The sequence below is a fragment of the Nanorana parkeri genome, unplaced genomic scaffold (genome assembly GCF_000935625.1).
Source record: "Nanorana parkeri isolate BGI_ZX_2015 unplaced genomic scaffold, ASM93562v1 scaffold569, whole genome shotgun sequence".
In the NCBI taxonomy this organism is placed as follows: Eukaryota; Metazoa; Chordata; class Amphibia; order Anura; family Dicroglossidae; genus Nanorana; species Nanorana parkeri.
In genome coordinates, this window is record NW_017306837.1 from 1001440 (window position 1) to 1029384 (window position 27945).

Below are 27945 nucleotides of genomic sequence, written 5' to 3' on the forward strand. Positions count from 1 at the left end.
TTAGACCTTTTTAAAATTGTGTGAAGATAATTTGAATTTGAAACTTTCCTAGTAACAAGAAAAATGATCAGCACTAGACCTATAGAAATAATCCAAGCATGTCAGAAGAGTAACAAACCCCCACCCAAAAAAAAGTTAAATGTTGTGAGAGTCTGTTACCCTTTTACATGTTACCTTACCTATGTAGTCCTTGGAGTGAGGTCAAATAACAGAAAAACTTAGCTGGCGTATGTAGCTACACACAGCCAGCATAGACTGCATCCAAGGGCGTGCATCCGTGCTTGTACGAATGTACAATTTTGGGTCGGACTGTCATTAAAAGAATGAGGTTGAACGCACCAGCTGTCCCTTCCAGGAAGCTGTACTGCTGTGCACATCAGTGTGAATGAGGCCTTATGTAGTAAAAAGAGAGAGGCATTTTAGGCAGTTTCTTCCTTACATTCCTTATTTTCTGTTTGACTTTTAATGGCTTTTAATGTAATGCTCACTGTTCAATGGAGAGCATAAGCTCTGCCTAATGAAATTCCAAGAGGCTTCAAACAATTCCCTTCCAGCATGACTTTTACATCATTTTTATTTGGAACTGTTCAGCCAGCACAGAATGTGCAAAATTGACTTCCTGTTAGTAATGAGATTACTTTTTATCATGCTGTGGACAGCACAGGCATTCAATATGTAAAAAAATGCATAAATATGCTATTGTAGCTTCCTAGCTGTTGGATGTCATTTTTTTTATCCACAAGTGTCATAAAATTGGTTTGAGGATTAGAGTCTGCTAAATGTTATTGAAGAATTTGATGCACTGTCGCCATACTCTAAATACCAGTGACACTTGCTTGCTCTTTTCTTTGAACATTACCCTGTAAAAACTCAATTAAGCATTTCCACACAATTCCTATTTCAGATTTATTGGCCCATAAGCGATTACTGTTATTTTTATTGGCTGGTTTTAATTGCTTTATTTGTAATTTTTTTCTGATTACTTGAGGGGAAAATATGTAGATTAATAAGCATCGACCTACATTATAGCAAAAGTGAAATGGAAATGGCAATAACTTATATCAGTGAATTGGGAACCATCTTTTTTTGTTGAATCTGGTCTAAGCTGATAAAAGCAGGGACCTGGGAGAAATTACTGTTCATTGTCCCTTTTTGCATTGGAAGCCTGCTTTCTAAATGGAATTTTTGAGTGCTTACTTACAGTGGTGTTTTGTCGTCATTTTATTCTTTTCTGATGGAAATGCTTAGGGGTACCAGTTTTATTGTCATGGATTCCCAGCATTTCCAATCCCGTTTCAAAACCTTTCTTCACATTCGCAGGCGAATGGAGGAGAGTCTAAGCTCCCAGAAAAGGGAACATGGCTGTTGGCGAGTTGCTTTTTAAAATGCTAGTTGCCTGTCTCTGGCTTATGACGTAGCTAGAGAATGCAAAAAAAGTCCAAACTGCTCTAGGTTAATGACTAACAATAATAAAGTCCCAATTATTTGTCCAAAGGCTGATGATGAATCTTTAACAGAGGATATTACTTGGGCTACTATTTGCCATATGTTAGTTTAGCAGAGTGTATTAAATGACATGTGCATATACTTGACGCTGTTCCTTTGTTTTGAAAGGATGCTGGGATCTGGTTTGTTTTTCACAAGTCTTCAACTGGTGAATCTCATGGGCTGTACCCAGATACCAAAGCTGAGCTTACTCCCCTTGGCATATTCTACAACAACAGAGTTCATTCCAATTTTAAGGTAACTACAATGCTACAAGATAAGTAGCTCAACATGATACTGCAAATGTTACACCATCTGTCTATAACCCCTCTGCTAAGAATGAAACTGAACTTTTCTTTCCCAACTTGAAAAGCTATCAATCAATGCAATGCATTGCACAATGCATGAAATGTTCCAAGGGTACTGGATTAAAAGCTTTTCACAGATTCGTAACCTGATTCTGGTCTGGCATTTAGATTCAGAGCAGGCACCAGGATGTGCCTGCACATGTGTTCTGTTTCAATTATTTTATTAGGTTTTGTCAACAAAAAGACAGTAGACAATAACTAACAAGCAACCAAAATTAAAAGACAGGTATGATTACAGGTACAGGGAGGATAGTGTGCACAATTTACATGCAAATATTCTAAATCTTCAAGTTTTATACATAGGGTGTTCAATCCAGCACTCCCATGCTGTAAGGTAGGATTTATATTTACCACTTTTTAAAGCAAACATACGTTCATAGGCACATTGGAGGTTCAACCTACGGATGACATCATTATAATTTGGAGGGGAGGGGTCTCTCCAATGTTGGGCAATCGGCATCTTAGCTGCTATGAGGAGATGCAAGGTGACTGTTCTAGCTCGAAGCGGGAGAACCTCTATGGACAAATGTAGAAAGGCTAAGGCTGCCTTAGGGGCCTGCACATGTGTTCTAATGGCAGCCTCGTGCTCTGAAGGCAGAGCATTGACATGCCTCTCCCCCATTGTCAGTGCTTTGACCTTTTTAACAGAAAGTCACTATTTACATTTGAAGTAGCTGCAGGGCCCAGGGGTATTTAGCAGTGTCTTCTGTTTGAGTCAGTTTATCAGATTATGTACTTTGAAAAGCACAAGCAAGGCAAGTATTTAAAGTGCTTATTTGCAGTGGGTTTCCTTTCCATAAATGTATGTTTTATTCACTTGCAAATTTGACTACTCCAGGAAGAGTCAATTACCTGGTACAGCCTCTTCCGTTCTTGTCTGTCAGAACCCTTTCCTCTCCTGGAAATGTCTAATTACTGTCTATGCTGGCTCACTATCTCCACCCCTCACCTCCCTACGTAACCTTAAAAGTAGCTGCTGGGATGGGGAGGGGGTGGAAGCATAGGGGAATGTTATAAAGTATCATTTGAATGACAGCTCTGAGGCTGCACATACCGAACACCTGCTGGTAGTCACATCTTAGGTCGGGGAACTAATCTGAGACCCCATTCACACTGAGCTACAATAAAATAAGCGCTTTTGCAGCGCTGATTTGAGCTGATCGATATTGAGCTCTACAATGTACATTTTGTCACGCAACGTATCGCTACTTTTGGCAGTCCATCAAAGTCTATTGGGGCCAAATCGCTCGAAATTCAACGAAAAATAGCTCATGTTCGAGCTTCAGCTACATGTTACAGGTGACATCGAGCTGCAAGATGTGAACATCTCCATTGAAATGCATTGGACAAGCTACATTGAGCTCCATATTTGAGCAATTTTTGAGCGGAAAATGCGCTACAAAACGCTCAGTGTTAACGGGGTCTAAGAGGGTGCTCTTTTAGCTGGTCCAGATTGTCCTCAACACACACCCAAGAACTGAGAGATCAACCTGTTTGATAAAGTTGACCCCTAATTGAGACCCTTCCACATATCCAATGCAATGCTCAGTACTGTTCATTTTTGTGAGCACATACATCTGTAATTATATATGACGTTGTTTGGCAGTCTTTAAATAATCTTAAGCTATAACATGCAGGCAGTATTGAAAACCAACAGGTCATGCTGTAAAGAGATGTCTTTGCCTTTGCAGGCTGGTTTGTTTATTGATAAAGGCGTGAAGACCACACATGCAAGTGCTGAAGACCCTAGAGAATATCTATGTCTGGACAACAATGCAAGGTGAACTTAACATTTATTTCTCTAAGCTCTGTTCAATATGTCATTTTACTCAAAGGAGAACTATGAGGTGAGAGATTTTCACTCACCTCATACTTCTAGCCGACCTGTGACAATGAGACTGTCACAGGTCGGCTCAGTAGATCGGGAGGCGAGCGAACACATGCCGGCGTTCGCTCACCTCTCGATCCTGTCACAGCTCTCTGCCGTGACAGGGGAGGGGCTGGACTCCCCCCCTCCCCGCTCCGATCCGCCAGCGCTATAGCATTGCCTGCTTATTCAGAAAATTCAGACGCTCAGCATTGCCTGCTTATGTAGAATGTTACCCTTTTTACAAAAGTTATATGCTTGCAGAACAGATCTTTTCGAAGTATATTATTTTATCAAAATGTGTAGCTTCCTGTAGGTATATTTATTTTCTTTTGCAGCACTTGTACAGTATGACTGTAAAACCTTTCTTTGACATGTATATGATGCTACCGGAAGAATCCGTAACATAATCAGAAAACATGGATAGCTAGTTAGGCAAAAAATAGAAAAAGTATTTATCTTATTGACTTATTTTCCTACATTCTTCAAAATAACTAAAATATTGTCCTTAGGCTATCAGTGTGTGTTATCATTTAAATGTTTCTACTCTTTTGGGAGTTTGAGCATTCAGTAAAAAGCTATGCTTCCTGATGTCTCTTCTCTGATCATATTGCAAATGCTACTGTCAGCAATTCCTGGTCTAGCTTAGCCCCACAAATTCATTCCTTGGCTGGATGTAAATGTATGCATGTCATTGCTCAGCCATTGGCAGTGTCAAAAAAAAGTGACTGGCAAGGAGACCATATTTAGTTTTGTTACAGATTTTATTATCCATCTTTTGTGTAATATTAGAAATCTGAAGGGAAATCCATAATTTGGCTATAGCATTTTGTTTCCGTTTCCACAATTCTGTAACATATTGGGTCATGTAGCCATTGTTCTTGTAACCCTCTGATGAAATCAGTTGTGAAATGGAAACTTTAACACTCCTCTCTGCATACTATCAGCTTTGCCGGTTTAAATGAAATTTGACTGTTTTTGCAAAAGTTGTACACTGGCAGGCCAGATTGTGTAGTTTATTTTTCTAAATACAATGGGGGGAATTTATAAAAGCTGCTTCTCTCTTCAGTTTGTTCAGTTAAGATTTGAAAATGAAAGAGAGAAGCTGATTGGTTGCCATGCACAGCTGCTCCAGATTTTGTCTGCTCCACTTTTTATAAATTCCCCTCTTTGTTTTTCCAAAATGTGTGTAGTGACCTGCATGTATTTTTCTTCCCTTGTGCAGTGCCTATATGAGCTTTGCTAGCGAAAGCTAGGCAGAATTTTGTGTTATGGTGTAAAGAACGGGTTGATTTAAAAGGGAACTATGACCAAACCTTTTTTGCCCGTAGTTCTCTTTAGGGTCACAGGAGGACATTAACTAATGTCCTCCTGTGACCCAAAACTCAACATATAGTGCTCTATCGCCCACTATATGCTGACACCGCAGAGCCGTGCAGCAGCCAGAAGAGATCCAGACAATATTGCTGGGATCCACCCCATTGCCTGATTGGCAGCTGGCTCTCCCTATCTAAAGCCAGAGCCAGGTGTGCCCGCCCCTTACCCTATCTGTCCCTCCAGTCAGCAGTGGAGGAATGGAGCGGGGAAGGAAGAATCCCTGTGAGGAGCGGTGATTGAGGCTAGGTTCACACCTGCACTACACTACATGATACCCGGGACGCACAGGATTGCGCGGTCCTGCACAATGCACGCAGCGATTGCCGTGCGGCCCCATTGATTTCAATGCGGTGGCATCAGTCGGCAACCGCAGGGAAAAGGCACATGTGCTGTGTTCGGAAGCACAGGCAGAATCGCAGCAAAAAACTGCGCAATTCGCCCGGCGCAACTGGGGTGCCATTAGAAAATAATGGCACCCACAGCGAGATTGGTTCACAGCGAATCCTGACCGCGCGGCAATCCTAGGTGTCTAGGTGTAAACCTAGACTGACAGTCACCGGTTTCTGCAGGGAGAAGATTGTGAACTGAGCGATCAGTGGTATGTGATCGCTCAGTTCTTGATCAATAGAGCTGACATGTATCAGCTGCAGTGTCACATGTCGGCTCGAACAATGAGGATGAGTGCATTTCACTTTACCCATAATTCTCCTTTAAAACTTTGGTTGGCTGGGCATTTGCCCTAAATTAGTAATAGAATTTATTGCAATGCCACCTGTGAAAGTTTACATGCTACTCAAGTTTTATTACAATTTTTAGTGAATTCTTTCCTCTTGATAGATTTCGCCCCCATGTGGATGCTGATCCACTGAAGCCCAGGGTTGCTGCTGTAATTGACAGTCTTGTTGCCTTCAAAAACAATGATCATGGTGCTTGGGTGAGAGGCGGTGACATTATCATCCATAACTCTGGGTATGTATGCCTTAACATTCCTTAACATGCTACAGTAGCTGCAGTTAACCTGTAAGTAAACTGTGAATAGGGGACATGTACACTAAGCTTCAAGTTATTTTAAATCTTAATGATGTAGTTGTTTTATTTGCCCCCTTTGGTGGGATAAATACACCATTTGAAAGCATATTTAATATCTGTTCTATGAGTGCAAAAATCCCAGAAATTCAGTTGACTCACACATTCCCTTGCAGTCTGCAGTATTACCTTGAATAGTTTTTAGTCCTGTCCAGTTTACCTCTGTACTACAGAACACCTCCCTGTCCAAACATACTTTGTCTTAGGGTGACGACGCTGCTCCTCCATGGATAAAGTACAGTGAGTGAGTGTTGTCACCTAGGGACAGACAGTTTGTACCCAAAATGATTACTAGGTGACAAATAAAGGAGAAAGGGATGTTAAAACCAATGCACATCTAAGGACTGGTAAGCTGCAATATATTACATTTGGATGTTGGCTTTAGATACATTTTAATGAAGTGTCAGTAAAATATTTTCCATCTATGTAATTTACCTCTGGATGATTGTAAGTGGAACAAACATTATTATGCAGAAATGTTTCACTCACTTGCTAATCACTATTAAAACAAATAATTAAAGCATATGAATCAGTAAAAGCACAACTACAGTGAACAAATGAAAAACATGTGTCCACATATGCAGACTATTTAAAGTAGAACAATGATCTCTCACTGGGCCTGTTTGCACTACAGTAGGATGAGAAGATGTTGCAGGGGGGCGTGTGAATCAGCATTGTCACTGCCGATTCATAAGTCTGTAGCTTGTCATTCATGAGTTGGCCACACCCAGCCCTGCCCACTGCTTTCTGGATTGGCAGAACTGACTGTGCTACTGAAACCCTCCCACTTTTGGCTGCAGTGTCTGGGAGGGGGAGCATGTGAGACACAAATGGAGGATTTGGCAGACTCAAGGAACGTTAGATAAGTTTGTTTGTTAATTTATTGGCCTTATGCATCACACAGTAACTGGATTTAAATCCTGTTAGACTGACGCTGTAATGATACCGCGGATTGCGTTCCTTGGTGGAACGCAACGTCTCTGCGGCTATGACTACGGTCACGGCTTGCGCTCCAGGATGGAACGCAACGGCCGTCACTAGACTCCGCCCCGCACAACCTCAGACCCAATATATGTGGGGAAGGAGCTACACACAGCGTTACAATCGTTCCTCGGGACTACCGGAGGACCCTGTGACTACACCTTCATCCTCAAGGATCGGGCTCCCCCACTTTAGGAACTCCTAGATTGACCTCAAAACCGCAAGTATTCTGCAGTCATTACGGACTGCCTGGTGGACTGTGTTTACTCCTAAGCTAAAAGTACCTACTATTATGTGACTCCTGTCTGAATGTTCAACAACTACTTAAGGCTGTGTACTACTGGCTATATATTATGGACTACCTTACCCTCTAACCATGGGAACTGGATCAACCACCTGTAGGAATACTTACCTGTAGTCAGTTGCACCAGTTAATAGAGACTCTCACCTCACATATATACCTTACATTCCCCCCAGGGGCCGGTTGATCTTACACCATTGATATACTCCTCAGCTACCTATATTAAACCGGTGTATGATGTTAGCAATTCCTAACTCTCCGTAACTCAGTCTGAGAGAGACGCCTGGAATTCATACTGAATAGCCGTTATTCCTACCCCTACTCCTGGCTGTGTGTCATACTGTTGATGTTACACACCTCCGCAGTTGAGATCCTGATAAATAAACTAGGGGGTTACAGACGCACAGGAAACTTTACATGTACTTTAAATAGTTGATAAGGTTGAAAAAAATAAACAGACATAAGTTTTACATGTGTGTGTTTTGTTTTTGATCCAGAAAAAGGCAAACAACAAACCATACAAGCATAGGCTAATTTTCTGTAAGAGGGTAAAAAAAATACTGGCAATTGGATAAATCCTAACTTCCTGCTAAATGTAAAAATTCCCATAACCCTGTTTATTATGCTTTTTTTTTTTTTAACGTTCTTTTAATGTATCAACTTTAAATAAAGAAAGAATGCAATGACTATGTGAACAGTGTTTTTACTCAAGACAACCAATCAGATTAAATCTTGCTGTGTTGTTTTCAATTAATTTATTAATGGTAGCTATTGGGTTACCAAATTTTGCAATTAGCTTAATAAACACTTCTATTTTTCTGTTGGTTATGTATTACACAGTTGTTGGGTTCACTAGTTTCATAGTTATAGGTCCAAGACTATAATAATGAAATAATAAGGCACTCATAGCATGCACACATTGCAGAAACTCTGATTTGTATTGGCCACAAAGATTTAATATGTGGATATTATTTATGGTTATTTAAATGTGTGGAATCATAAAACTAATCATTGTTATATTATCACATTCATATTTTTTTCCTCTTGGCAGGTTTTCTGACAATGGAATTGGCCTTACATTTGCCAGGTCAGTGCATTATGATTAAAACCTATGTTTTAACTTTGTTGAGAAAGTTCACAAGTGATTATAAAATTAACAATACATTTTAAGTGACTGTTATCTTGATGGGCAGGTGATAGAAACTTTAAATTGTTTATTTTATTTTTGCAGTAGCCTAAACAAGTCCCTCATTGACCTCTGTAGTTGCAGGTACTGTGAAGTAATAAATCCTTAAAGATCATACACAGAGGTTCATTCAGTTTCTAACACCTTACAGCACCTGCTATATGTTTACATTAGATGGATGACAGGCTGTCAAGTCTCTGCTGCCAGAAAAATAAAGAGTAGAGGTGATTTCAAAGTTCCTGTTATGAACCTTGAAGATATATATTCTCCACAGTTCCTGTAGCTACATAGGTCAGTAAGGGCCTGCTTAAATGTTACTGTTTGTTCACAATATGTAAATAGATCAATGTTCATGGTCTGAACAGAGGTGTACTCTATAGAGAGGCCAATAGCAGGCTGCCCACTGTCCTAGGTGAAATATGTGCCTCTTGTATTGCCCTGTATGGCCATTCTGAACCTTGTAGTTTTCTAAGCTCTGGCAACGGTATAACTCTTTTTACATAGAGCACTTTTTGTCTATGGCAACCCCAAGTAGTTGGTTTAATGGAAGCTCCTGCTATGGCAAATGATGGTCTTTGACTACAACAGACATTCTTCTTGGCACACCTTGTTCTTTTTGTGTGAATAGTCGCAATGTGTGTAGACCACTACATGCACTATGTCCTCAAAATGCATAAATAAGAACATGGATAGTCTTTTGAAGAACTGCTGATGCTTGGACATTTATACACAGATGATATACAAATCGATGTAGCTAATTAGAGATCATTTTCACTGATCTAAAAGCAAAAATACTAAATTCTGGCTGCTGTGGATTACTGCTTTGTATATATCCTCACTGCTCTTGAAAGAACAATAATGTATAAGGCTGTCTGTGGATTAAGCCCATAAGAAATTGGTGAGAGGTTAAACGAGTCAAGGGCAAAGCTAGCAGAAGCTGATTCCCCTGCTAGTCTTGAATGACTCAGAATATAACAAACACATACGGAAGGTATTTATCCTCAGATTATTTTGGTTAATTTAGCAATGGTCTGGGAAATTTGCCAGACTGAATGTGTAAGTCTCCAGCTTTCTAGCGTTAGGAAGGTTTATGTTAGAATGAAAAGACTCTTCTCTCTCTCTCTCTCTTACTATACAAACAGTGTGGCCAGGACATTCTCATGATGGGTTTCACAAAAGCTTGTAGAACCAATTGTTTCATACTATTTCTGAGAAATCTTCTGCATCAGGACCTGTTTATGCATTGCTTAATCATATGTATCATACTTTTCTGGGAATGGTAATAGAAGTGTTCTATAGAGCTATTCAGATATGAAATGACATACTCGGAGCGCAAACTAGTTGACTATAATTGCTAGAAACTTGGATTGGTTTGTGTGTATCTCAATTGCTTGATTTAAAAACCTCAAAATATTGAACATCTAGTCTGGAATTATGTCAGTGTTTGTTTTAGTTGCTATTTTGGCAACTTTTGAGATCAACTATGAATTCAGCTTGTTCATAAGTAGGATAACATGGGTGGTACCTTTTAAATGTAATATTACAAAATCTGCACACACAAAAAATTGCTTTAAAGTGAAACCTGAGTGCTATTTGCATCTTACATAACCACATTGCAATTTGAGGAAACCATCAGTTGATTCTGTGAAGAATCTCATAGTTTGGTAATAGTTCTTCATGTATCTAACAAGACTTCTCTTCTTAACCCCTTCATGACTGAGCTTGTTTTTGGTTTCTGTTCGTAAATGACTGACACACTTTTGACATTTTTGCTGTGTGATTCTTCCACGTCAGTAATATACTTTCTTACAAAGTGCACCCACACATATTATATATTGTTTTTTAGAGGACAGATAGGGCTATATATTTATATCACATATGTGTGTCTAACGCCTCACTTAGGACAAATACAAATTAAAAAAAGAGGAAAAAACGTAAAAAAAAACTTTTTTTCCCAGTTTTGATTTGTAGTATTTTTTTTTAACAAAACCAGCACAGCTAAAAAAAAATGCAATACATACATTCATTTATTTGTCCCTTATTTTAATTTTTTTTACACTTTTCACTATTTTTTTTAATTTATTTACACTTTTCACTTTTTTTATACTGACAAATTTTATTTATTTAATTATATCAGGCAGTCATTGTGAATTAATCTCACTATTACTGCTTGATAAATTAATACATTTTTTTTATTATCAGGCTGCTTCAAACTTCAGAACAGCCGATAATAAGTTAGTGACACTGATCCTGCAGCAGTTCAGGATTCAGCTGTCAGTGAATGTTTCAGAAAACTTAAACATTCTACTTTCAAGAATAGATACATTATGTGTCTAATACATAACATTTTGTATCTATTCTTGAAAGTCAAAAGATTAAAAAAAAAAAAGCCAGTATAGCTTGAGAGAGATATCTCTCGATCTATACGAGCTGTCAGAATGCCGGCAAAAGACGACATGTGTCTCTGCTTTGCTGTGACTCTCAGACACCCGATATTAAGGTATCGGGTGTCTGAAAAAGGTTAACCCTTTCAGTAATGGATCTCTAGATAGTTAGACATCTATTACTGAAAGGTAACCGCTGATTCTCAGCGGTTAGCAGCCTTCTAGTGCAGCAAATAACTCGTCACGTACAGTGTACGTGACGAGTCATTTGGTCCCTTTGTGGCTGGACGTACAGTGTACGTCTCCCGTCACGAAGGGGTTAAAGCATGTAGAGTATAGCAATGGATACATTAAGGGCAGGCATACCTGGAGGTAGCACATTCCTCCTTGAAGGCACATGGACATACCAGAACATCACAATGGAAGCTAAAGACCCCCCGTGTGTCCCCACATCAAATCCAGCAAGCTAAGAAATGGCAACTGCACAAATTAATTTATAACTAGCTTTTTTAAAGTAAAGTGCACATAGAAGGGCTTTGCACAGAACAAACACAAAACAAATATTACCCAGCACACTTACCAACTAGGCAGCAAATGAAAAAATATATACTGCACTGCAGTCTGATATTTGTATATCACATATACATTTTTTTTATTGTGCGTGCCATATAAAGTTTAGATTTTTCTACACATTTACATGCAGGCCACACTATCTAGCAAGATCACCATTAGGGGTGCTTACAATATGTCCCTTTTATTCAAACGGCCTATGTCACTAAAGAGAATATGCCGCTGACAACACTAGTGAACCCTTTTCAGAGGCCTTGTTCTGTGTTTGGTGTCTTTACAGCAAATATTCAGTAAAAATGCTGGTGATCTGCAGATATTGCAATCCCTTTAGCCAAAAATATATTTGTACAATACATTTTGCATTAAATCTTTGTTTTCGTTTTATTTTAGAAAACAAATGGCTAATGCTCGTGATCCATGTAGTATGCAGACCATCTCAGACTTTTAGGCTAAAATGGTAATTCTTCAATTTTCCACAGTGATGGAAGCTTTCCGAAGGATGAAGGATCCAGCCAGGAAGTCTCTGAATCTCTGTTTATTGGAGAAAGCAGAAATTTTGGATTTCAAGGAGGCCAAAACAAATACTGGGGGACTGGCGGCGTCTATAATAGAAATCGCACACTTCCTCGGAACAGGTACATTTTTAGCAGTACACAAGACTCAAGATTGAGCTATGTAGATTTGTGGAAATGTTAATACTGTGTGCACCAGATCATGCAGTTTCATAAAACATTTAATCAGAGTGTAAATGATGGCCTTTTAACAAATGTTTGAGTTGCAATTTTAGCAAGACCTTCAATACTGTGGGTCCAATTATGAGGTTCTATATGTTTTTAATACTTTAGAGAGTAAAATATTACACTTTTGGGATAAAATATGCCTAATAATATTCTATAATGAGGCTGATGAGATGTAAAAGGTTTACAGAAAATGTTAGTTGGTACATACTGTACCTCCAGTCACCATAAAATTGATATGTATGCAATGAATTAGGGCTGCAGCTAACGATTATTTTCATAATCGATTAGTTGGCCGATTATTAAGTTCGATTAATCGGTTAATCGGATAAAAAAAAAAGGCTCCAGTGATGGACTACTAGTTTCTATTGAGATTGTAGTCCATCACAGGAGCAAGCTTGGCACGGTGGAAGTAAAAAAAAAAGTGTGGTGTGCAATATAGTACATTATACAGCGGCGCAATGCAACAGGAAACCTCTTATTGAAAAGTGAGGGGGAGGTCCCCTTCTGACTAAATTGAAAAGTGCTCACTATTAAGATAAGCTGATGTCATTACATCCAGATCACTGCAGATACATTTCTAGTGTAGTCCACTCCTGACTTACTTTTAGAAGGTGGGCCCTCAATTGTCTGAGTTTATTTCATTATACTCTGGCCAAAGTAAATTTTTCTTTGATAATTTGTTTACGTTAAGATAGGTGTATGTATGGATAATATTCCTGCCCACTCAGAACTAAGCCTTGAAGGAGAATGCTGGCCTGTGTTATAATTCACTGATTTGGTGTATGTGGTCATACGTGTTTCCTTTAGGCCTTTGCTCTGTTTGCATCTATTTCAGTTATGTCAGAACTTCTTTCATCCTGTGGAGAACTGTTCATAGTGTCTTATTTCAATCAGTGGGGAGGTGACATATCCGAGTAAGTGGTGTGATGAGTTGGCTTATATTTAGAAAATCTATAGTCGCTGGAAAAGGCTGCTCTCCAGAGAGTGATCAGATCAATATTACCCTGTGCATAGATTATTTGCTGAATACTAAATTCATAACAATTTTTAATTTCAACTGCTCACTTTTAGGACTTTTCCAATCAGAGGATTTCAGATTTATGATGGACCAATTCGCCTTACAAAGTGCACCTTCAAAAACTTTGTGCCAACTCCTGACAGATTTACCAGTGCTATTGGATTCCTAATGAAAAATCCATGGCAGCTTACTCCAAGAAATAATGTCTCCTTTCTTAAGTTTGGTGCCAATGTAAGTAAACTTTTGTATATGTATGTTTGTTTGTTTTTTTGCCCACTAGCCTAGCCAGGGTAGCATTCTTGTGAATATGATTTCAGTGTTGTTCAAAGCCATGTTTGAACTCTGATGGAATAAAATGCCTCAGTGTAAAGAATTTTTGATTGTATGTATTTAAGTGATAAGAGCATCTATTAATACCTTAATGACGTAGAGTAAAACGAACCTTAATACATGAACCCAGTTTTGCAACTATGGCGTGTGATAGTAAAACTGCACATATCTTTGCAACTGGTGTATGCAGGTGAGTTATACCTTAATGGGCCTTTATTAGTTTGAACCTTTAGCTGTATATTTATTGCCATTAAAAAACCCAAAATAACTTCTCCTACTCTTGACGTTCATGGCGATACAACATATGTGTGCATTATTTGTTTGTACCCGTAATAGTAATTCAATACACACATAACCCATAAACTGATGACCATGTCTTCACAGTAATATTTTCCGCAGAGGAGAAAGAAATGGCGGAGGGTTCTACAGCTAGTGATCACTGTGATAGCCAATCACAGGCTAAATCAGTGATCATGTGATGTGTAGCCGGTGTCTGTGACAGCTCAGTCTCCTTGCTGGGGGCATGCTGCTGCTGCTTTCAGCATAAACACAGCGCAGCATATATGCTGCCTCATGGAAGAAGGCCCACCTCCGTGAGACCACATATGTGCGTATGCTCGTCAGCAAGTGGTTAAGAAGTTGATGAGGTGGGCAAAAAGAAATAAAAGAGCCACTCAGTTACCGAGAAGAACCGTTATTTCCTTCTTGAAACAGTAGGTACTCACATATAATCTTTATCCAGAGCCAAACATAAACAAGATTTTTATTTTAGGATAGCAGTGGCAGCCATGTACAATCATTCATTTACAGAACGTGTACAGAATGCAGAAATGTCAATTCTTGCTTCTTTGATTGGCTGAATGGTTTTCCCAGAAGTCTGTACTAAGATACAAATAACAGATTAGCCATCCCTTAAAATAGAAATTATTTTTTTTGTGAGATAACCAAAAAACTAAGGGCTTATTACTACTTAAAGGATGCAGACACTGCAACTTTCCTCATTACAGCACAAAGTGACCATTAACTGATTAGTTTACCCAACAGTGGTATTTCAACTTTCAGTAACTGCCTGCAACCTCCAAAACATCCAGCAGCTTATTGGATATGTTGGGAATGCCTGTTGTAAGATATTTGCTTCAGAGTTGCCAGAATGATCTAGCATGGCCTGCATATTTATAGCTGAACTCCATCTTCAGCGTCCGTTCTGCGCAGATATATAGGCTCCTCTCCTGTACTGAAATTGCTCAATCTGATTTTACTGCACACCATGAGCCTTCTCACATTGTGCATTAGAAAGCTGCAGCAAGTCAGATAGAGCCTGCCTCACTTCCTGACTGAAGGACATATAGCATCATGAACAGTATTATTGTAAATGGTGTACTCCTGTAACCAGTGTTGGGAGCAGCCTTACTGAAAATAGATGATGCCCTGTGTGTACACATTGATATTAGAATGATATTGGAATACTTTTCAGAATGTCTTTCTGAATGTTGCTAAAGTTATCCAAGCAAAATGATACCTGTTGTGTACAATTAGTCATCTAGTTTCATTCAATTTTGAAGCGCTATGAATGCGCTATTGTTTTCTAACTGCAATCCCTTTGCATTCCTAAAATCACAACAGGCTATTATACAAGATTGGTTTAATAAAGACATGCAAACCACGTGAGACATAAGAAGTTATCTTACCGCTTGTCTTTGTAGTTCAAACTTGATTTTATAATTGATGTGAGTGGGGAATGCAATCCAAAACCTTTGTGGATTTAGGGATCATCAGCATAAAAGGACCTTTATATTAGGGCCGGCAGTAGACAAATTTTCAGTTTATTAATTCTTTCCATAAGTTAAAACGTAGAAGTGCCAAATGTTGCTTCTCTGCTAGTAGGGGAAAGAGACAAAATCTATCTTAGCTGTGCTTCTGCATACTTAAGAAATCTTTAGTGAGATTAAAGGTTACACCTAGCCAAATTGTCTTATACTGTGGAATATCAGCAGCTGGGTCTCCCTGCAGAGTATTTTCAGCTCTTACAAAGTAACAGAGCTTCGATTTTCCTCCTGTATTCACTGTAATAGATTAAATTATCCAGCAACAAGCGTGAAGGCATTTTTTAATGACTGAATTGGTTGCGCAGTGTTGATGCCTTAGAAGGTTTGATCATGGCTAATTTGGTTATTTAAATATGGTGAAATTCACAAAACATCTGACATTGATAAGGAGGCTAGGCAGGTAGAAAGCAGTCATGCAATATGTTACGGGGGGTGAGGGGTGGGGTCAAGCAATAGGTAAGCACAGCATATTGTTGCAATGTTCGTAAACCATTGAAGTTTGCCGCTTCAAACAATTACAATGAGGGGACCTCTGAATGACAGGTTTTGCAAAAACGACAATGGCCCTGGAGCAGAAATGGGTTTAGTTGGATCAGGGTTGTACCTGTATTGGGAGGAAAGACTATGTTCCTAGTTCTGAAGGATTACATTCATTTTTTGAAAGAATACAAGAGCATAAGTTGTTTTAACTCTGGTTTAGCACTGGTTTGTCAAATCTCATCCTGCAGTTTTATCATATTTAGGACTTCGTTTTGATTTGAGGATGTAGTGTAGACAGAATAGAACTAAATTATTTTCTGTTGTTAACATATTGGCTCTGCCTGTAATTTCTTTGGCTCAAAACACAATAATTTCTTAGCACAAGCTGCATCTGTATATGTTTTATAATTTATTGAAGAGATGAGTTCACATTGTTCATAACTGGCTAAATAAAAACCTTGTGCTGGACAAGAATAAATTACCGTTCAAAAAAAGGTCTCTTTTCGCTATTGGAAAGTGTCCGTGATTTTTTCTTTAAATTTATTGTTGAATTTTGTAGTACTACAGACAGTGTGTCCCTTGGTTATAGCAGTGCTTACTTTGTATTTTTAAAGCTTTTCCAATATTAGACGCTAATGGAGGTCAATAACACGTCTTCACTTAAAGTGAAAATCGTATATCTGTTATAACTTATGTTTTGAGTAAGCAGACTTGATCTTTTTAAAAGTTCTATTCTTTTCACTTACTACATAAGTCTTGGTGATCCCTTTTTAAAATGTGTTTTTAGTTAAGTGTAGAGAACTTATAAAAACTGTAGCAAAAGGGAAAATAGAGGTGTTAACCATAGCATCCAGTCAGGTTTATTTTTCTATGGAAACTGACAACTGGAATTTGGTTAATAAGGAAAGCACATTCATTTTTTTTAATAACAAGTGCTGCAGTGTTAAAATTATGCAACATATAATAATGAAAAATGTGCACCCCCTCACCCCATAGCAAGCCCTCTGGTCAGGAATAATTAAGCTGTTTGGTGAGTTGAAATATCTATTCACTGCATACCTCCTTAAAGCTAAACATATGTCTAAGCTAAGATGTCTGCTACCTATGCCACCTGCAGGAAATCCATTTATTATTATTATTTTTTCAGGTTTCATTGAGAGCATTTTTTGGACAGCCTGGACCCTGGTTCGAAACAGGTGATCTGGATGGAGATAAAAATTCTATTTTCCATGACGTGGATGGGTCTGTTACAAACTATAATAATACTTTTTTGGCCCGAATGGATAATTATTTGATCAGACACCCTAAATGTATAAATATCACAGAATGGAATGGCGTTATCTGTAGTGGAACATATGCACAGGTCAGAGAATTTTTTTATTTTTTGATCAAATCTGTATTCCTTGCACATGGTGAACATATAGGTGGTCATTGGTAATCTGAAATGTTGATCCAGTAGTTTGAATAATCTTATTGTTATCTGACTCCAACAGTATGCAAACTAGGTGTTCTGACTTCACTCTGACTTTACATGCTGCTTGCTTCTTTCTGGTCATAGTATTGAGGGCCAGAGACCACCAGTTAATAAGCATTCTCAGAATGAGATCAACAATAGAAGCCCACATGTTAAAGTGTGGGTAGGAGTAGTTTAAAAAGTAGCATGCATATGTTTACTATGTGTTTGCTTTTATGAGTCTGTACATATTTAAAGTGCAACTGCACTTTAAAAACTTTTTTTTTGTTTTGGAAAGAGTGGAGAGGGATTAGAACACCTGTCAGGTTGTTATTGCTAGCTGTGTCCCCATTATGGAGAGTCACTGACCATGTGACTGAAATTGAAAGGAAATCCAAAATTTGCAGTTGTTACCAGAATAGGAATTGAAAGGAAATCTTTCAGTAGACATTAATTCTGGTGACCACTGTCTAAGGAAGGGAAAGCTCACAGATAGCAAAAGACACAGACACAGATATAGCAAAAAAAAACTGACAGGCACTATAACCCTCCCTTACCCTTTCCAAAATGACAAATAAAATTGGCTTTAGTTCTACTTTAATAGTGTAGAAGAAAAGAAGTGAATATTACAGAAGTAAAAGAAATAAAAGGAGTGTACAATGTGGCAGTCATGCCTAGTTTAAATCGTTCCGATATGATTTAAATTGTTTTCCTTTTTAATGTTGAACAAGCACTGACAAGCTAATTCATATTAAAATTGAACTATGTATGAAATGTAATAAGCCGCGGGAGGAAAAATGTTACAGCAAATTAGTATTTACATGTGGAAATGGTCTCATTTATGTCTCTTATAAGGTGAACTAATCATAATGGCTGAATCCAGCAAAAAAGGTTTGTAATTTTAGTGACTTCTCATTAACTCATAATGTCAAACTATTGTAAAGGCAGACACATTTTTCCAAATCCCATCTGTGTCTGGTGACTTGCAGCATCATTAGCATTTCCTAGAATTTTTCTAGTTTACGTGGGTTATGTAAGCTACATGAAACTATGGATCATGTGTCTGTTATTACTGGGCTAAGCACTAACTGTTCTCACTAACTGGTACATAAACATGTATATACATTCATTAACATAGCTGCTGGAGAGTTAAATGTTTTTTCTTCTGATTGCTTTTTCTTTTTTAAGCGGTTTTCAGTTGGCTTTTGTGGTTTCAGATCACTTGAAGCTCCATATCAGTTAAAATGAGAAGTACACTGATATTTGATGCTCTAGTGTGGTTTTGTATGGGTATATCCACATCATGTTTCCATCAGTTTCACAATACAATGCTGCGCTGTGCCAGAATCCTAACTGTCCCTGTGTGGTGATATGACATCACCAGTACTGTCTGCTCCAATGGTTCATGTGAACCATTGAATTTTGGCTGATTCGCAGACTGCCTTAACCCCTGCTTTTACAGGAAACTGTTGAAGAAAATTGTAGGCTGCATCTCTGGTTTCAGATTTTCATAGAGGCAGAATTCCACAGCAAGGCAGCATTTAGTAATCACTGTTTTTCCACTGATTTTGGTCCACTGACAGTTATGAATGTTTGGGAACCTGTGGCACAGGCTTCAGGCCTGGTGTCTATGACCAGGCTTTTTAATGGTGGTCTTGTTATGGTGACATGGGCATGAACAATGTTGCATATAATAACATATATATAATGCACTAGAAGATTTATATTTTATACTCTGTGTGCCATAATTTGTATAATTTTGAAATGCAACTAAAGGCTCCTGTATGGCATTCGAAACAGGTTCCAAATACATATACTATGTGATGAGCAACCACTCATAAAATAAACAATAAAAAATCCTTTCCTCCATCACGGCCTCCTCACTTCGTCTCTGGGACTCCCTTAACAAAACTAAGAACCTAATCTCCCCACAATTGCCATTGTCTTACCTGCGCAACCCTAATTTTCCACCAGCCTCCTCTAACCCCACTAGTTTCAAAATCTGGTCTGACAAAGGCCTTACACTACTCGGAAAACTTCAGACCACAACAGGTGTGAAACCTTTCCCGTACCTCCAAGAACATTACAACCTACCTGCTAAAGAACTCTTTCGATACCTTCAAATTAAGAATTTCATTCTCACTCAGACGCGACGATTGTCCCTAACCGAATCACTGAGCCCATTTGAACGAATTTGCCGAGATAAACCCCATGCCTCCGGAGTCATATCCACAATGTACAATCACATATTGTCATCCCCTGACCAACCTCCCCCGTCCTACACATCCAAATGGGAGCGAGATCTAGGGCCCCCTCTGGAGGACGACATGTGGCAACAAATCTGGCACAACACGAAATCTAGCTCACGCTGCGTCAGTATGTTGGAGATTAATTATAAAGTGTTACTACGATGGTACATGGTACCGACGAGGATTGCGAAATTTCAGCCACAATCCTCTCCATTATGTTTTAGGGGATGCCAGGATCAGGGTTCCTTCTACCACATATGGTGGCAGTGCCCGAAAGTCGCCAAATATTGGGATCGTGTATTTAACATACTTTCGTCCCTTTTCCAACGCACCATATGTAAAGACCCGACTTTCGCCCTCCTCAACTGTAAACCAATGGGTCTGCCTGTAGCTGAATTCAAATTATGCCTCCATGTCCTAACAGCGGCTAAACGGGAAATAGCTAAATCATGGCTCTCTCCTACGCTTAGCATCTCTAGCCTCAAACGCCATGTAAACTGGACAATGTCGCATGAGAAGCGGACGGCGCAAACTGAAAACACCATGCAGAAGTATGAGAGAATATGGTCCCCCTGGATTGAAAGATTCATGCCATCTAACGCAGACTACCGCCTCCTCACTTTGTGAAGGGCAACCTATTACTGCTCCCACAACCTCTCACCCTCCCGCGACCATAGCCAGGCTATCCCTAACCCCCTCCCTCCCCTTTTCACTTTTCACCCACCTACTCCCCACCCCTTGCTGTTCTCTTCTGACCCCCCTCCCCCATGCCATCAATTGTACTGCAACCAACATAATTATCGAAACCTGGAATACCCATTCTTGTTATCACATCTAACTACCATGCCCCCTTTGTGCATTCTTTCAACTCCACCACCAGAAAGTTCCCCCGGACATAACTTGGGTATTCGCATGCCTAGAAATTCACTGATAATATGTCCCCCAAAATGCAGGGATACACACATCCAAGCGCTTTTATTGTTTATTCTTTAATTGACAATGGTAGATGTTTCTACATTCCAGGATTCGACCCGTGCATGTAATACTGTCGATTACATTGATGCAATGTGAATGTCACATGCTTTGATTTGATTTGTTATGATATTGTCATTCTGATGCTTCTTACCTTAAATCAATAAAAATATTTGAAAAAAAAAAAAAATCCTTTCCTGACTGAGCCAAATCCTTCTTTACATTAAGGGAGGCCATAATTCTTCTTTAAATATCTCACACATATGATGAAATTCTGTACGCATGGCACAACAGATATAAAATAGTAAAGCATCAGGTTAATACAGATATTTTCCCAAAGCAATGCGCACCGTCAATGAGAAAGAAATAAAGCTTTAAACTCTAGAATTTTAAGTTTTATCTTGTTTCTCTTTTCACTAGGTCTATATTCAGGCTCGAAATCCACAGAATCTCACCATGACCATTGCAAGAGATGAGTACCCATCCAAGCCTATGTCTCTCAGAGGAATTAATCAAAAGGCACCTTCCCAGCAGTATCAGCCAGTAGTGATGCTGCAGAAAGGTTACACCATACACTGGAATGCACAGGCTCCACAAACCATTCACCTTTACCTAATAAACTTCGATAAGTAAGTTTAGATTCAATTGCTTGATGGTTGATCTTGTTAAACAAAAGTATTAGCCTGCCACTTTCAGCTTAACAGCCTTACTTTAATCTTACGGAATGTGAAAATGAGAAACCATTTTTTGTTGTATAATAATGTTAAGGAAAAAGTTTCACTATAATTTTAAGTCTGTGTGTAATCCCCCAGGGGACTGAGTGTATGAAGTACTTGCTCCCGTTCTGATCCAGTTTGTGGTTGCTGAATTAGCGTGGTTTACCCCTTCACTTCACCACTGTGCTGTTTACAAGGAGACAAATGTTAATTAGGTCTAAGTGACAGCACACACATAGGAGAGGGACTAACAACATCTCTGCTGTCCTTCTGCTCTGTGTATCTTTTTTTCCTTTTATATAGCAAAGAATGAAAAAAACAAAAAACTGTGGTTATTAAATACCAAAAAGAAAGAAAAGAAAACCAAAAGCTCTATCTGTCTGAAAAAATATATAAATTCAGAATACAGTGTTGTATGACTGAGTCATTGTCAGTCAAAGTATGGCAGCACAGAAAACGGATATAAGGCCCTGATAATGAAGGAGATGTAACTTGCCGATGTTAAGTGGTTAAAGTGTATCTTTTACTTTAGGATAGAGTGATAAGTGGTTAGGACCCTGGTCAGGCTTTTACTAATGTGTGTCTCTTCTGGGAAGATTCATCCTTTCTTAGGCCTAGTTCACACCTAGGTGTTTTTCAGCAGTAGGAAAAGAGCTTTTCAACGCCCAACCCAAGAAATCCCATGATTTTTAATGGCCCCTGTTCGCACCTGAGTAGCAAAATGCCAGCAGGAAAACACCAAATGCAGAAAATAGTACATGAGCTTCTTTTGGCAGTTTTTAAGCTCATTTTACCCCATAGAGTTCAATGGAAATGTCAGAAAATGCACGGCAGAAGCATGTTGCACATTTTCTTGCACGCTTGTATGATCATTTCATCCATTGACCGCAATGTTTCTTAAGCTGCCAGTCAAAACGCGTGTCTTCATTTCTGTGCATTTTCACACATGTAAAAATGTGGCCAATGCGTATAAACGTGCAGATAACCGAACGCTAAACTCGCGCATACAAACTGCAGGCTCACAACATTGCAGCTGGCTTTGGCTGTGGGATGGTGGGTTACTTTAGGTCAGCAGAACGGATAAGTGAATTTTGTGTGTAAGTACACACAAAAGAAGTACCGCTCCTCCACAGCTCACAGAAGGAATGAGCCGGGTGCTTGCTACTGGGAGCACATCCTAACTCCAACATGAGCCTATACAAACAGAAGAAAAGCTGGCCGCACACTGGATTCTGCTGGGATAGTTTATTGAACCACATCACTGGTGTCCCGCCCAAGGGCCGCCCCCACTGACATGTTTCACCCAATCACAGGCTTAGCCGCAGAGATATTCCAGTGGCATCTGGCGTGCGACCAGCTTTTTTTTTTGTTTGTATGGGTTCACTTTGAAGTAACTTGCATATTTTACTGAACTGATTTTCAAATGATTTCTTTATGACAAGAGTATAACAGATTACATTATCAAATTAGACGTTTTCAACATGTGAATCCTAAGACAGTAGGTATCAGTGTCCTAAAATACAAGGCAGTGTAGTAAAAAATCCATCTCATACAGCTTTAACTTTTTATTATTATTACAGGCATTTTCTGTATATATAGAGCCAATAATTTATGCACAGCATTTTATATACTGTACATTCACGTCTGTCCCTGCCCTCAAGAGCTTACAATCGAAGGTCCCTATCGCACAACCACTAGGGCCAGTATAGACAGGAAACAGTTAACCTCCCTGGCGATATGATTTTTTTTTTTTCTATTTATTTTCGGGGGGGTTTTTTTTTGCTTTTGAATGTTCCGCCCCCCTGCGACGCGGCTGCTCGCAAGGGACGGAACCCGGAAGACGGATGCTAGCATCGGCCGGAGGACACATTGCGGCTCGAGGGACAAGGTAAGAGACGCGCTGTGTATTCCCGAGTGTGGCTCGGGGTTACCGCTTATGGTACAGAAAATTAACCCTGAGCCACACTCGGGAATACCTCCAAGAAGGTTAACCTACAACCATGTTTTTGGGTGTGTAAGAGCACCCAGAAGAAACCCAAGCACAGGGAGAACATGCAAACTCCATGCATATATTGGTTTGGCTTGTATTCAAACAGGGAAACCTAGTCATACAAGGCAGTAGAACTAACCACTTAGTCACCATTTTAGTAGCTCAACTATTACCCTAAATATTTTCCCGTCATCTATCAAGATTGCTTTTTTCTTCTAATGCGATCTCACTTGTGCCTACTTTGTTTAATTCACCTCTTTTCCTTACAGAGGTGACTGGATCAGAGTCGGCCTTTGTTACCCACCAGACACCAGCTTTCAGGTGATGTCACAGATTGTTAAAAGCCAGACTTTTCCTGTAGAAGAATACCAACCTGTGAACTCTCTAGATGAACTGGAGAAGATACGAACGCAGGCAAAGTACTTCTTTGACAACAGTACTGGGTAATAAAAGGATTATAGTATTATATGTCAAAACCACAAAATGTGTAAAATACCGTGAACAAGCCATCAAGCCTTTCTTTCATAGAGTAGATGGAATGCAGAATTTTAGAAACCGTCAGTCATGTGATAAAAAGTAAATTAAGATATCTGCTTTTAAAGAGGAAGGTTGGGAATATATATTTTGTACTCTCATGCAGAAAAATGTCAGTTGTTTCATTCCAACTTTTAACTGCCGAGGCTTTTCAGTCCAGTAACTTTGCATTTAAATGTATTTTATAGTAGTGCAAGTAGAACCTTTTTTCAGTAAATATGTTTCATATTTTGATGCCTTATTGCTGAGAGAACAGTAATCCAGAGCCGCATATTGTCCTTGTCTGACTTTAGCAGAGTGAAATGTGATTGGTTGCTGTGGCTGACTGCACCTAGGAATTTGCACTTAAGAGCAATCACTCTTTATTGAAAAAGACCGTCTGTGTGGTGATTAGGCAATTACAGCAGCTATTGAAGATGGTTATTTTCAAACCTGGTTTCTAATGAGAATTTGTATTATTCTATGGAGGACCTTTGCAATGAAACTCTATAATTAAACAATCTGAAATAAATATTTTTTTTTTTTAATACGATTATAGACTCTCTACTTGGTCATTTAAATATGTATTAAAAGCAAACTTGGTAATCGAAGTGTGAAGCGAAAAGAGACATTCAATAATGTCATTATTCCAACATGTCTGTTCAAATCACAAAAAAAGGATTAATGCCTTTATGGGTCAAACATGAGATCTCCCCACAGGAGCCAGGAAATGACCTCCCCCTTTCCCCATGAGGCCCCGTCGCGTGAGCAGACACAAATTCAAGTTGTAGTTTATAAAAGCTAAGAAAAGTCAGTGGGTGATCCAGCTACTGCAGATAGAAATGGACCTACATTTTTTATTCCATTTTACCTTACCTGCTATTAGAAAAAGCAGCTGAAATATCAAATGTTTGTAACCTGTACAAAGGAGTTGCAATAAAGCTCTAATATGCTTGAATGTAACTCATCGTGTTTATCTTGACAGTGTAATAATAACCACCTGGTGTTATTACTTGTTTGGAGGAGAAGACCCACTTTCTACGGTACAAACTGACCAGATTTGTCCTCCAGATCCAACAAGTATAAATATTAATAAATAAAGAAATCCATCTGTGGGAATAAACATAGCTGCTATTCATGGTTGTTTAATAACTTGAAGCAATATTGTTTGATTCAGCCTGAAAGTAGTATTTTCGATTGGCACCTTATTTTTGGACGCAATTTGAATTTTTTTTGCCATTTTTTTTTTTTAGGTTACTTTTTCTCTTTTTACAAGCAAAGCACAATCGTGAAAGTCACAGCTACTGCTCTTCTCAGGGATGTGAAAGAGTTATGATCAATGCCACATTTCGATCCAAAGCGAACAGCAACTGCATGACCAAAGCCTATCCCAAATATTCCAAAGCACCTACTGCAACCAAACCAATGCCAGCAAAATCAACTGCCACATGTACCAGCTGTGGAGCTTCTCAGGTAGTAATGACATTAATGCTGAAATGTTTATTGGATTTTAAAGGTTTTCCCCGTTCAGCAGAACAAATGAATGCCAGTAATAGTGCACGTTGTGAAGGTATTGTTGTATGTGCTGTTTTGGCACTAGCTTTCAGTGCTAATTAAGACAACAAGCCTTCCTGTGTTTTCTTAACATTTAACTTTAAGGGTTTAATTGAAGCTGTCAGTCAAATGGTAACCCTAAAAGAACAGCTGTGGAGAAGTTAAAGGGTCTAAGCACCCAAAATGAATGCTCTAGTTTTAGTAGATGCTAGAGGGCTAAAGCAAACTTATACTGATTTTGGTATAATGAAGTGGTAACAGGGCTAATTGCAGAATGCATCATCCTCAGGTACCTGCAGGCATATTCAGTAATTTTCTACATTTTCTGGAAGGCCTTTGTCAGTTTTCTCCTGTACTGATACTCCATTGAGGATCATGGGTGCCCAGTCCATCCTTGATGATCTCCTTCTCTAAATGGTTTTGTAAAGCTCAAATACGGGTATCTACATCGTAATGGCACTGCCCAATTATGATTGTTAAAATATGCTATTTCCTGTTGGTCCATTAACCTTCTCCCAAAGAAGAGTAGAAAGGGGACTGCTCATGTGCTCTGCATAGAGTCAAATAAACTGGTAAGAGGCCCATTGGATACCTTTACCTGTATACAGCTAAGACTTACTGACTACTGACCAATAGTGATCCACAGAATGCATACAAGCTCTTAAAGGTGAGGGCTGTAAAGCACATGCATAATTTCTGTGGCAATACTTAGAAGGCTCCCACCTTGCTGGTGTTGGTGGGTTGAAACAGAGAAGCCAGCAAGTGCAACAGTATAACCCATAACTGACATATTAACTTTTAAATGGCCAAAGATGAACTTTGAAATACAGTCTGATTTAACACAGGACTCCTCTGAGTCTCCAGTATATTAAGTTTCTGAAAGATCCCACCTGTTTTTTTTTTTTTCACTATACCCAGGCACCGAAAAGACTGTTATATGTGATATCTGTTAATGCAATTGAGGATTTTTTTGATATTCTGAAGATTACACAAAATCCTTTAACTCCTTCTGTGTAGATGAATGGCTACCTTTCACCATGGTTTAAACAGATGAACTAGATAACCTGTGACTGACAATGCCCCAATATTTTAACTTCATAAACAAAGACTCTCTGTAAAGTTTGAGCAATAACAAATCTCTAAACCCATTAAAACTTTCTGCTGTAGCCTTCCAATTTACAAGTTTGACCTCCAGATGTTTACCAAGAAATCCATCTTGTAAAAATTCATTGGGAACTTGTAAATGAATATACGTATGTACTGTTCATTTGAAAGCCTGCCCATCTTGCAGCCTCACGCTGTGGAAAATATCACATATATTCTTGAGTTAAAATATGATCAAGCTTAATGATGGCAGTGGATGACAGCTGGCTATTTAATGAAAGCTGTAGTAGATTGTCAGGGTAAATAGGTTTAATAGATGTGTAGATTCGTTATTGAAATAAGCAAATGACCTGTCAGTCTTACCTGCAAAGTGACCGATTCATACATCCCCTTTGCTAAATGTGTACTCTGTATGTATGTGTATGCACAAAAGGCTAAAGGTATTTCACAATCAGTTTATGGCCAGCATAAGCTGTAGTAATACAGTGCATTGTACAATGTTTCTGACAATATTGGAAGTGTGAGCGTTAATAAAGATATTTGTGTTGGTTATGTTTGTAATGTTATCGTTTTTGTGTTAGGTGGTTTTTGCCAGTGATCCTCACAATATCTACCTCCCTTTGGAAATCCAGTCTCTTAGCAAAGAAGAAATCCAGCAAGGGGCAGTTGAATCATTTATTGCGGTAAGCTAACACATGGTCTGTGTATAACAATAGGTGTGGAGTAACTGCTGCTGGTTCATCATGGTTGATTTACTAAATGAGCAGAGGTGGTTCACTTATCTAAGTAAAGTAAGTGAATTTACCCATACGTGTTTGCTTAATTTGCAGAGTGAATAAAAGTAATAGTACAAAAATATTAACCCGTGTTTACTTGCAATACCCAATCATGTGCCAGGGAAAAAAAAGCAAGCATGATGTTTGCTAGCATTTGATTGGTTGATTTTAAAATGAACACAGATTCATTGTATTTATTATGCTCAGTGAATAGTAATTTTGTTAAGTGAACTGTGTTTCTTGATCAAACCCATTGTGAATGTTTACTGAGATGGTAAAATCTAAAGTATAACTAAAAGCAAAACTTTTAGTGTTGCTTTTTTTTAGTTTTGGATAACATGGTAAAAGCTTACAAACACTGTCAGGTTTTTTTTCATTGCTGTCTGTTTCCCCATTAGGGAGACACACACTCTATAATTGTCCTGATCACCTACCATCATGCTACCAGGAATGAAAAACTGAGTTGCTACCAGAACAGGAACAAAAGAGAAATCCTATAGCCAGGACACTTGTAACAACTGTCTAAGGGGGGTCACATTGGAAAGATATTCTCTCACTTCCTGTTGAGTCTAGAGGACAGGAAGTGAAGGAAATCTCCTTAATAAGACACAGATGGCAA

The 27945-nt window shown here is 38.8% G+C and overlaps 1 protein-coding gene across 2 annotated transcripts in view; it reads left to right on the forward strand.

Annotated features, from left to right (window-relative positions):
- The window catches only part of TMEM2 (transmembrane protein 2), an 88552-nt gene that overhangs the window by 52921 nt on the left and 7686 nt on the right, over nt 1–27945 (forward strand). For both annotated transcript variants that reach the window (XM_018562273.1, XM_018562275.1), the window contains exons 12-22: nt 1615–1743; nt 3545–3633; nt 5935–6066; nt 8517–8552; nt 12085–12240; nt 13417–13594; nt 17147–17362; nt 21094–21302; nt 23649–23822; nt 25146–25365; nt 27132–27233. In XM_018562273.1, the coding sequence (XP_018417775.1) occupies nt 1615–1743; nt 3545–3633; nt 5935–6066; nt 8517–8552; nt 12085–12240; nt 13417–13594; nt 17147–17362; nt 21094–21302; nt 23649–23822; nt 25146–25365; nt 27132–27233 (1641 nt within the window). The remainder of the gene's footprint in view (nt 1–1614; nt 1744–3544; nt 3634–5934; nt 6067–8516; nt 8553–12084; nt 12241–13416; nt 13595–17146; nt 17363–21093; nt 21303–23648; nt 23823–25145; nt 25366–27131; nt 27234–27945) is intronic.